The following is a 12,391-nucleotide window of genomic DNA, read 5'->3' as shown; positions in this document are numbered from 1 at the left end:
AAGATCTCGTCCGAGATCGACCTACAGTTTCAGGTAAAACCCTCGGAACACTATCCATAATTGAATCCTCTCCCATTGGGCTTGATATAGAGATTAAAGAAGCATATACCTCACCTCCCATACCTTGGTAAGCAATAAAGAAGATATTAAATTGGAAGGAAGCTAGCAAGAGGAAGAGGTTGAAGTCGAAGGAAGTTGTCAAGAGGTGGAGATATTCAAGGAAGAGTACAAGGGAGTGGAAGTTACAAGACTATTGGAGACGTCCCTTCCTAAGTCACCATCCAACATAACATTCAAGTGGATAAAATTCTTATCTCTAATCTTTTCTTTCTCACTTGAATATGGTTTGAATGAGACGGATGGGCAACTTAGAGCTCTTTGTGGAGTTAAGAGTAGGAGAGAATTGTGTAGTGGTTGGAAAAACAATGTTAGGCTCATTAAGGTTGAACCCTCAAGGCATAGATACTATGGTTGGAGGAATGTTAAATTGTATGGGTCTAGGAAGATGCTTTGGTGTTCACTTGAGAATTTGAATCTCTTGCCACCCAAATGGAATTGTCTTGATCAACTTGAAGATGGGTGTAGAAATAAGATTTAGGATCCGGGTATATATGAGCATCAATTTTGGGAACCCTTAGCTTGTGAAGGACTCCATCAAGACTTGGTGAAACTTATTGGAAATCTTGGAGCATAATGGAGAACCAAGCATTGGTGGGAGTTCCAAGATGAGTTCAAGAATAAGCCACCATGACAAGGAGCTTCCCAAATGTCCAACTTAAGGACTTAAACTAAAAGTTCTAGGTGGGAGACACCCCACCATGGTAAACTCTTTCCATTCTCTTGTAGATATAATAAATGAATGAATTGAGTTGCCATTGTAGGTAATTTTTCTTATTTTCTATACTCTTATACATTTTTCTTTTATTGATAGGTTGTTTGTTAAATTCATGTTTTGATTAGAGCAGTTGTTGTTAAGTTGTATTTTTCTTGAGGTGTAAATTTTGCTTGTTTTGTATTTGAAAATTTTTCAAAAACAAAAAAAGATTTGTTGTTAAACTTGATTTTTGATTGTTTTAGATTGATTGTAGATTAGGAGAGTGCCCGGTATTCGGAGATTCCTTTACTAGTTGCTTGAATCACCTAACCTTGGTATTGAAAAGATGCCAAGAGACCAATTTGGTCTTGAACTGGGAGAAATGTCACTTTATGGTGACAGGAGGAATAGTTCTTGGCCATAAGATTTCTAACCAAGGAATCGAAGTGGACAGGGCTAAAGTGGAACTTATTGAAAAGCTTCCTCTACCCAGTGATGTCAAGGCAATTAGAAGCTTTTTAGGGCATGCTGGCTTTTACAGAAGATTTATTAAAGATTTTTCAAAAATAGCTAAGCCCTTGAGTAATCTCCTTGTATCAGATACACCATTCATCTTCGATGAAACCTGCATGTTGGCATTCGAGCATTTGAAAGAAAGATTGTCCTCTGCCCCTATCACACCTGATTGGAACTTACCCTTTGAATTGATGTGTGATGCATCTGACTTTGCAGTAGGGGCAGTGTTAGGGCAGAGGAAAAATAACTTAGTCCATGTAATATACTATGCTAGCAAGGTCCTCAATGATGCTCAAAGAAATTATACCACTACTGAAAAGGAATTGCTAGCCATAGTTTTTGCATTTGACAAGTTTAGATCATACCTCATTGGTGCTAAAGTAATTGTTTTTACAGATCACACAGCACTTAAATATTTATTTGCCAAGCAAGAATCAAAACCAAGACTAATAAGATGGATCTTATTATTGCAGGAGTTTGATATTGAAATCAGAGACAAGAAGGGAGTGGAGAACAAGGTGGCAGATCACCTATCCAGGATTCCTCATGAGGAAGGGGAAACACATGATATGAGTGTGAACGAGCTCTTCCCTGATGAGCAGTTAATGACAGTGCACAAAGCCCCATGGTTTGCAGACATCGCCAATTTCAAGGCAACTAGGGCTCTACCTCCAGGGATTAATAAACATCAAAAGAGGAAGCTCACGAATGATGCAAAATACTTTGTCTGGGACGAGCCTTATCTCTTCAAGAAGTGTTCAGATGGAATCCTTAGAAGATGTGTCTCAGAAGAGGAAGGACGAGAAGTACTATGGAATTGCCACGGCTCATACTACGGAAGCCACTTTGGAGGGGATAGGACTGTAGCAAAGGTGTTACAAAGTGGATTCTTTTGGCCCACTCTTTTCAAGGATGCCAAGGAACTGGTAAGGAGCTGCAATGAATGCCAAAGATCTGGGTACTTGCCCAAAAGAAATGCCATGCCATAGAATTTCATTTTGGAACTGGAAGTATTTGATGTGTGGGGAATAGATTTCATGGGACCATTCCTAACCTCATATGCAAACAAGTACATCTTGGTAGCAGTGGATTATGTGTCCAAATGGGTAGAATATCTTCAGTCGGTTCGGAGTCCCAAGAGCCCTCATCAGTGATGGAGGGAGCCATTTTTGTAAAAAACCACTAGAGGCTCTTCTCCTACAATATGGGGTGAAACACAAGGTAGCCACACCTTACCATCCCCAAACAAGTGGACAAACGGAGATATCCAACAGAGAGCTAAAGAGGATTCTGGAAAAGACTGTGGGTGCATCAAGAAAGGATTGGGCGAAGAAGCTGGATAATGCTCTCTGGGCATACAGGACAGCGTTCAAAACACCACTGGGAATGTCCCCATATCAACTGGTTTATGGGAAAGCTTGCCATCTACCACTAGAGTTGGAACACAAAGCCCTCTGGGCCATTAAGATACTAAACTTTGACAGCATTGCTGCTGGTGCAAAGAGGATCTTGCAGCTGCAAGAGATGGAGGAATTCAGGTCACAAGCCTATGAAAATACTAAGATATATAAAGAGAAGGCAAAGAGGAGACATGACCTGCATCTTGCACCCAGGGATTTTGAAAAAGGGCAGCAAGTACTCCTCTAGAATTCCAAATTGAGACTGTTCCCAGGAAAACTCAAATCGAGGTGGTCAGGGCCTTTCATTGTCAAAAAAGTCTCACCATATGGACACATCGAAATCATGGATGAAAAGTCAGAGAGGACTTTTACAATGAACGGACAAAGACTCAAGCATTATCTGGGCAACATGGGGGAAAACCCAGAGTAAACTATCATCTCAAGTAAATGAGAAATCGTCAAGCTAGTGACGATAAAGAAGCGCTTTGTTGGAAGGCAACCCAACCTCAAGTATTTTCCTTTTCACCTCTATTTCAATAAAGATCACAAGTTGTTTTCCCTGTATTGTAAGGAGCTAAGTTTGGTGTTCCACACCAGAACAATCCAAGAGTGATAGTGTAATTCTAAGTTTGGTGTTCCACCAAAGGACAGTAGTTAGAATTACACTTCACTCCCAAAACACATTGCTAGCTCCAACCAACCAAGGGAAACCACTTAGATGTAGTTAGACTTTAGTTAATAAGTGTTTTGTTAACAACAAGATATGAGGTTCTCAGCATATATGCAAAGTTTGGCACTAGGCACGGAACTAAATTTGGTGTTCACACACCAAAAATAAGTTCAGAGATCATAAGCATACGTGCGAGCTGACTATTCCTCAAGTGCTTGGGAAACAAGCAACTTCCAATAACCTTACAGGAAGCTTATGAGGAGATGGTGCACCTTCAACTAAGAAAGTGAGGCATCAAGAACTATGACAATGACAACAAGAGGGCAACTGGATTGTTATAGCAAACCATCTCCCAAAGGTTGTATTGCTACTTAATTCCATCTACTCATCGTGTTGAACATTGGAAGTCTGAATGCACTGTTAATTAATAGTCATGTGTTGATTAGAACCTTTTCAATTCTGCATTTTAAGCTTTATTGCTTAGGTCTATGATTTCTGGTTTAAGTGTCACTGCATCATATCTTTACTTATTGTATGCTTGTCTTTAAAATCAAATGAAGAAGAGAATGTTTATGTTTCAAAAGACCAGAGTGGAGTTCATAATATGAGTAATTTTCTGAATCTTTGGTGTGATCATAAGTTAGCTAAGTTGGTTCAACCATGAGGTGGGAAGATAACTATCTGTCCTGAATACTTTGCTTTGAATACACCCATGAGACTAAGTAAATAGCAAGATCCTAATAAGAGAAAGGGAAAGAACACTTAAAGTGAAAAACAAAAGAAAAAGAGTAAGCAATAAGGCTAGGCACCAATGGTTTTAATCTTGAGGCATGTGTCTGTGGTGTTCCTGTGTGAGGGATCTACTTGGATGAATAAGCTCTTAGGGGTGCCTTATCTCCTGGTAACTTGGGTTAACTAACTCGGGATTATCAGCTGAAAGTCCACTATCAAGAGTAACCCTTGATGTGTGGAAAACGATCCAACACAAAACTCACCGGCAAGTGTACCGGGTCGCATCAAGTAATAAAACTCACGGGAGTGAGGTCGATCCCACAGGGATTGAAGGATTGAGCAATTTTAGTTCAGTGGTTGATTTAGTCAAGTGAATCAAGTATTGGTTGAGTGGTTTTGTATCCAACAGTAAGTAAATAGCAGGAAATGTAAAGGGAGAGGGATGAATTGCAAAAATTAAAGAGAATTGGAAGTAAAGGTGCTGAATCTTAAAGAACAAGAAATTAAATGACTGAAACTTAAAGTGCAAGAAATGTAAATTGCAGTAACTTAAAGTGCAAGAAATATAAATTGCTTGAATGGAAAAGGGATTTGAGGACTGGGAATTCAGAATTTAAGCAAGGGAAATTAAATTGCAGCAATTAATAAAGCAGAAGATGAATTGGAAGTGTTCATACCCTGACCGAGCTCTCCAAACTCGGGAAGTTCGCAGAAGGTCCGACCTCGTCCCAAAGGCCCACGCCTGAGGTCGGACCTCGGACAAATAAAGAAGAAGGCCCATCAAAAGGAACGAAGCCCAAAACCTTAAGGCCGAAAAAGGCCTAGGAAAGGCGGTTCCACAAAAGATAGAGATAAGACTCCCAAAGATAAGATAAGATAAGAATATCTTATCCAGGGAAGATCACGGCCAACTACTATAAATACACTGGAGCACCCAGGTATAACATACATTCTACATTCTACACATATCTGCTTGGACCCATGCTAACTTAAGCATCGGAGTGTCATTGCAGGTACAACCACCCGCCGCTCAGCGCATCAAGCTCGGGTCACGGAACCCTCACCTCGGGTCTCACCAAGACGACCGAGCTCCACGTTTCAGGTAACCCTCGGAACATTGGCGCCGTTGCCGGGGACCCTGGAAGTCATCCCTTTACCATGGCGGACGATCCTCTCAACAATGACCACGCTGCTTCGGAACAAGAGGAGGAAATTGACACCGGAGAACGACCGGACAGCCCTCTATCACCACGCACTCCAGGAGGAAACAAACAGAATCGCCCAAGTACATCACTCCCAAACAAAGATCCACAAAATCCCGAAAGAGAAAAGAGCTCGGAAATTCTAGAAGCAGTCCGGGCACAACAAAACCGACTGAAACAACTCGAAGAGGACATAAAGAAGCAAAAAGAAACCGAACAAGATCTGAGAAGGGAGGCTCGCAAAGCGCAGAGAATTAGAAGAAAAACTACGGAAAATAGAGGCCAACCTGAAAGATCGAACAGAACGCGACACCACCCCCGAAGGCAATCATGATCCCTTCACAAAAGAGATCATGAAGGAGAAGGTACCGCGAAACTTCAAACCACCCGATATGGATCTCTACGACGGCACCACCGATCCAAGTCACCACCTCAGCAACTTCAGAAGCAGAATGTACCTAGTCGACGCCTCCGACGCGATTCGGTGCAAAGCCTTCCCCACCACTCTCACCAAGACAGCCATGAGGTGGTTCGACAACCTGCCTCCGAGATCAATCACCAGCTTCGAAGACCTAACTAAGAAATTCCTAACAAGGTTCTCCATTCAAAAGGACAAGGCAAAACATGCCCCCAGTCTACTCGGGATCAAACAAGGTAACCAAGAAACTCTCCGAGAATACATGGAGCGATTCAACAAAGCCTGCCTGGACATACAACACTTGCCCACTGAAGCAGCTATCATGGGATTGGCAAACGGCCTAAAGGAAGGACCGTTTAGCCAATCCCTCTCCAAACGATACCCGACCTCCCTATACGAGGTGCAGGAGCGGGCAGAAAAATATCAATATGGAGGAAACCTCCCAGCTAAGAGACTCTTCTAGGAAGGAATCAACCTACCCACTCCGAGATCGAGATCGAGAACAGAAGAAAGAAGAACCCAACTCGGACAAGCCACGGAAATACCACAACTATACCCCCTCCGAGTCTCCCTGGTAGACATCTACAGAAAAGTATGCCACACCGAAAAGATCCCACCACCCCGACCTCTAAAACACAAAAGAGCGGGGAGAGATCGGTCCGAATACTGCGAATATCACAAGCTCTACGGTCATTCTACCAACGACTGCCACGACCTAAAGAATGTTATAGAAAAGCTAGCCAGAGAAGGAAAGCTCGACAGATACATAGCAGAGAAAGGAGAAGAGACCAGGAAGAGAAGACGAGGAGACAATGAAGGTCGGGCCGAACAAGTCCCGCGAACCCCTGAAAGACACGTTCACATGATAAATGGAGGTTTCGCAGGCGGAGGAGCATCCAGATCCTCGCGAAAAAGACACCTCAAAGAAATCTATCATGTCCGAGAAGACAGTCCCCTGCCCGAGTTACCCACTATCTCATTTACCCGAGAGGATGCTCAAGGGATAATACCCGGGCACGACGATCCAATGGTGATCACCATTATCCTAGCAAACGCCAACTTACATCGAACCCTGATTGACCAGGGAAGCTCAGCAGATATCCTGTTCAAAGCGGCCTTCGACAAGCTCGGACTTGAGGAAAAAGAGCTAAAAGCCTATCCCACCGACCTATTTGGGCTAGGGGACACCCCGATCCACCCCTTAGGATACATCTCGCTACACACTACCTTCGGAAGAGGCGAGCAATCTAAAACGTTAAGCATCGACTACATTATAGTCGACGTTACCTCAGCATACAATGCCCTCATTGGGCGACCAACCCTAAACAGACTGGTAGCTGTGGTATCAACCCCACACCTCTGTATGAAGTTCCCTACCGCAAAGGGAATCGCTACCCTAAAGGGCGACCAAAAGCTAGCACGGCGATGCTACAACGAAAGCCTAAGCCTAAAAGGGAAAGAGATCAACACGATAGAACTCGGACGAGTTCAAGCCCGAGAAGATCTTCAGCCACAACCAGAGGGAGAAACCGAAAAAGTCCAGATTGGGAGCACACCTGAAAAAATAACAAACATAGGGGCAAATCTCGAGGCAGGCCTAAAAGAGGAACTCCTAAACCTCTTAAGGGAGAATTCCGACCTCTTCGCCTGGAAAGCCTCCGACATGCCAGGCATAAACCCCGATCTGATATGCCACAAGCTATCAGTGTACCCGGGATCCCGACCTATCCAACAAAGACGCAGGAAGCTCGGGCCCGAACGCATGCAAGCAATAGAAGAACAAGTACAAGCACTACTAGATGCAGGGTTCATTAGGGAAGTAAAATACCCCCTATGGCTCGCAAACGTGGTCCTAGTAAAAAGCCAAATGGAAAATGGAGGATGTGCGTCGACTACACGGATCTCAACAAAGCCTGCCCCAAAGATCCATATCCGCTACCAAACATCGACGCCTTAGTAGACGCAGCCTCAGGCTACAGATATCTCTCCTTCATGGATGCATACTCGGGATACAATCAAATCCCGATGTACGGACCCGACCAAGAAAAGACCTCGTTCATAACCCCAAGGGCAAACTACTGCTACGTAGTAATACCCTTCGGGCTGAAGAACGCCGGGGCAACCTACCAGAGACTAATGAACAAAGTATTCTCAGAGCACATCGGGCTACAGCTAGAAGTGTACGTCGACGATATGCTGGTAAAGACACAAGAAGACAGAAACTTGGTTCCCAACCTCACAAGTGTCTTCGGCACCCTCAGGAAACACAACATGAGACTTAACCCGACCAAGTGCACCTTCGCCGCAGAAGCCGGAAAGTTCTTAGGCTTCATGCTGACTCAAAGAGGCATCGAAGCAAACCCGGACAAATGCCAAGCGATACTCAAAATGAAGAGCCCGACGTGTGTCAAAGAAGTACAACAACTAAATGGAAGGCTAGCCGCCCTATCAAGATTCTTGGCAGGATCAGCGATAAAATCACTACCTCTCTACTCACTCCTAAAGAAAGGGAAACCCTTCTCATGGACCCCGGAGTGCGAAAAAGCCTTCCAAGAATTCAAGGAATTCCTCGGGCAGCCACCAATCCTAACCCGACCTTTAAAAGGGGAAGAGCTCGTATTATACCTCTCGGTCGGACATCGGGCAGTTGCTTCAGCATTAATACGAGAAAATGACCAAGGACAACACCCCATATACTTCGTAAGCAAGGCACTACAAGGGGCCGAATTAAACTATCAGAAAATAGAGAAATTCGCCTACGCCCTAGTATTCACGGCTCGGAGGCTCCGTCCCTACTTTCAAGCCCACACCATCAAAGTCCGGACGAACCAACCCATGAGACACATCCTACAAAAACAGACATGGCAGGACGAATCCTACAATGGGCGGCGGAACTGTCCGAGTTCGACCTCCTCTATGAAGCCCGGACTGCCATAAAATCTCAATATCTAGCCGACTTCATCGCAGAATATACTGAGACCCCGGGAACCCCACTCTCGTGGAATCTGTATGTCGACGGGTCCTCAAACAAAACAGGAAGCGGAGCCGGTGTTATACTCGAAAGCGACCAAGGAACACGGATAGAGCTATCCTTAAAATTCGAGTTCCATGCTTCAAACAACCAAGCCGAATACGAGGCCCTACTAGCAGGACTAAAGCTAGCCGAAGAGGTCGGAGCCCAGAGAATCACGATCTTCAGCGACTCCCAGGTCGTCACATCATAAGTAAATGGAAGTTACCAGGCCAAAGACCCTACTATGAAAAAATACCTGGACCAAACACAGGCACAATTACGACACTTCCCGGAAATACAAATCCAGCACATACCTCGGGAACAAAATGCCCGGGCAGACGCCCTCTCGAAGCTCGCTAGCACCAAGCCCGGAGGCAACAACAGAAGTCTTCTCCAAGAAACCCTACAATCTCCCTCCGTGCTAAGAGAGGAAGAAACGTTAAATATATCCAACCAACAGCAAGGATGGATGACCCCCATACTCAACTACCTGAAGTCAGGAACTCTCCCCATAGAGAGAAAAGAAGCTAAAAGGCTTACAAAGGACGCCCAGAATTATACGCTAATTCACGACGTATTATACAGAAGAGGATTCTCAAACCCCCTCCTTAGGTGCGTTCCGACCTCAGAAACAAAGGGCGTCCTCGAAGAAGTCCACGAAGGCATGTGTGGGAACCATCTCGGAGCTCGGGCACTATCCAAGAAAGTAGTCAGAGCCGGATTCTACTGGCCGACCTTACAAAGAGACGCGACAGAGTTTGTGAAAATATGCCCCCCTGCCAAAACACGCCAATTTTCACAAAGCACCGCCCGAAGACCTTATCAGCATCACTGCGCCATGGCCCTTCGCAAAATGGGGACTCGACCTACTCGGCCCGTTTCCACAAGGACCGGGGCAAGTCAAATACCTCATAGTAGGGGTCGACTACTTCACAAAGTGGATCGAAGCCGAACCCTTAGCCACTATTACGGCTCAGAAAAGCCGTAAATTCCTATACAAAAACATCGTCACGAGGTTCGGAGTCCCCTACTCCATCACAACAGACAATGGAACACAGTTCACGGACACAAGTTTTCAGAACTTGGTGGCCGAACTAAAAATCAAACAGCAATTCACATCGGTCGAGCACCCACAAGCCAATGGACAAGCAGAGGCTGCAAATAAAGTCATCTTGGCCGGGTTAAAGCGAAGGCTCCAAGAGGCCAAAGGGGCGTGGGCCGACGAACTCCCCCAGGTACTATGGGCATATCGGACAACCCCGCACTCTACAACGGGAGAATCCCCATTCCGGCTAGCTTACGGGATGGAGGCAATGATTCCTATCGAAATAGATGAAGGGTCGCCCAGAGTCATCTTCTACAACGAAAAAGATAACCCGCAGGCACAAAGGGAAGAACTCGACCTCCTCCCCGAGGTCCGAGAAAGAGCTCGGATTCGAGAAGAAGCCTTAAAACGGCGAACGGCCCTCAGATACAATCAAAAGGTAATAAAGCGAAGCTTCTCCATTCACGACCTGATTCTAATCCGAAATGACATCGGAACACAAAAGTCGGGAGAAGGAAAGCTAGCCGCAAATTGGAAAGGGCCCTACAAGGTAACAGAAGTCTTAGGGACAGGCTACTACAAAATATCCGACCTAGAAGGTAATGAGCTGCCCAGGACCTGGCACGCCTGTAATCTAAGACGGTACTACAGCTAGAAAAACTTAACCCGAGGTGTACTCTTTTTCCCTACAAGGGTTTTTTAATGAGACACCCGGTTAAGCAGGATACCCGACCTAAAGGGTAAACACTTTGTAAATATTCTTTCTTTTTTAATACTAATCAAATTTCTCTATTTTCTCTTCCTCATGATGAAGCAAATCCTAGAAAGTACCCCACCAAGGCGCATTAATTTATGCTCGGCAAAACGCAAAAAATCATTTGCCAAAAGACCATACAAGGTCGGCAAAGATAAAGCGACGAGGTTCAAATTAATGTGAGAAGTTATAAAGTAACCCTGAAAATGGCTCGAAAAGCCAAATAAAAAGAGGTTACAAAAATAACTTAAAAAGGCCGACCAAACGACGAAGTCGGACCCAACAAAGGGAAAAGTTATAAAGTAACTCTAAAATGGCTCAAAAAGCCAAATAAAAAGAGATTACAGAAATAACTCAGAAGAACCGACCAACGACAAAGTCGGACCTAACAAAAAGGAGGTACTCGAGCACCCGATGTCCGAGAAAAAGCTCGGCCCAAGAAAGAAGCCTTAAAACGGCAAGAACCAAGATTTCGAAAAACGCTTACTAAAAAGTTGCTTTACAAAAAGCAACTAAAAAGTACAAGCGAAAAGAACGAAATCGAAAGAAGTTTCAAAACGCTAGCTAAAAAGTTGTTAATCGAAAACAACTAAAAAGCACAAAAGCGAAAGTAAGAAGTCAAAACGCTAGCTAAAAAGTTGTTAATCGAAAACAACTAAAAAGCACAAAAGCGAAAGTAAGAAGTCAAAACGCTAGCTAAAAAGTTGTTAATCGAAAACAACTAAAAAGCACAAAAGCGAAAGTAAGAAGTCAAAACGCTAGCTAAAAAGTTGTTAATCGAAAACAACTAAAAAGCACAAAAGCGAAAGTAAGAAGTCAAAACGCTAGCTAAAAGTTGTTAATCGAAAACAACTAAAAAGCACAAAAGCGAAAGTAAGAAGTCAAAACGCTAGCTAAAAAGTTGTTAATCGAAAACAACTAAAAAGCACAAAAGCGAAAACAAGAAGTCAAAACGCTAGCTAAAAAGTTGTTATCCGAAAACGACTAAAAAGCACAAAAGTGGAAACAAAAAGTCAAGCGCGAACAAAAAACACCGCATAATAAAGTTACTACAAGTAGCTAAATAAAACAAAAGGTGTCCAAAGTGTTCAACAGAAACCATCCAAAAACAAAAGAGCCCACAGATCGGGCAAAACACCAAGAAGTACAAGACTACAGAGGATCGAGGCCCTTTCCGGACTCCACATCGACAGCAGGCTGAAACATAGATATCGGGACTGCATCGACGGCAACGTCATCCCGGTTTGAAACCTCCACACCAGATCTATCCTCAGCCAAAGGTGAAGTCGGGTTCACAACCGGAACCTCGGGGTCGGACACCGGAACCTCATCCTCGGCAGGAGCAGGAACAATCTTTCCCTCCACAACAATGTTTTCCGTACTGAATAAGCTCAGATCCAGGTCGGGAGCAAGAACCCGGACCTGATCCCTCAAATTCACAAACATAGCATCCATACCCTTGGCCACATTATCTTCCAGCTCGTAAAAATCATCCCGAGCATACTGCAACTTCTCCTTCGTCTCCACAAGCTCGGCATACAGCTTAGTATAGTTCTCCGTCGCCACCCTCGCAATCTCCTCAGATGTCTTCGCCGCCGCCACAGCCGCGGTGGCCCTAGTTTTCTCTTCCTCCAAAGAGGCCTCCAGCTCAGTAATCCTGGCAGCCTTCAGTTGACTAATCTTATCAAGCTCAGACCGTTCCTTCTCAAGTCGGGAGCTGGTCGCCCCAAGGGGAGCTTTCTTGAACTCCCGAGCAATAGCGGCATGAAGACTAGCCATCCGAACACAGCTCCGCGCCATATACTGAAAGTGATGCTCCATAGACGC

The 12,391-nt window shown here is 44.5% G+C and overlaps 1 protein-coding gene across 1 annotated transcript in view; it reads left to right on the top strand.

The window, feature by feature from the left end:
• Window positions 1–1,206: 1,206 nt before the first annotated feature.
• Window positions 1,207–12,391, top strand: part of LOC130957332 (uncharacterized) — a 37,153-nt gene continuing 25,968 nt past the window's right edge. The window contains exons 1-3 of the mRNA XM_057884201.1: window positions 1,207–1,710; window positions 1,804–2,256; window positions 2,441–2,965. Of these exons, the coding sequence (XP_057740184.1) occupies window positions 1,207–1,710; window positions 1,804–2,256; window positions 2,441–2,965 (1,482 nt within the window). The remainder of the gene's footprint in view (window positions 1,711–1,803; window positions 2,257–2,440; window positions 2,966–12,391) is intronic.

This window comes from Arachis stenosperma, chromosome 10 (genome assembly GCF_014773155.1).
Source record: "Arachis stenosperma cultivar V10309 chromosome 10, arast.V10309.gnm1.PFL2, whole genome shotgun sequence".
Taxonomy (NCBI): Eukaryota; Viridiplantae; Streptophyta; class Magnoliopsida; order Fabales; family Fabaceae; genus Arachis; species Arachis stenosperma.
This window is presented reverse-complemented; position numbering and strand designations above follow the sequence as displayed.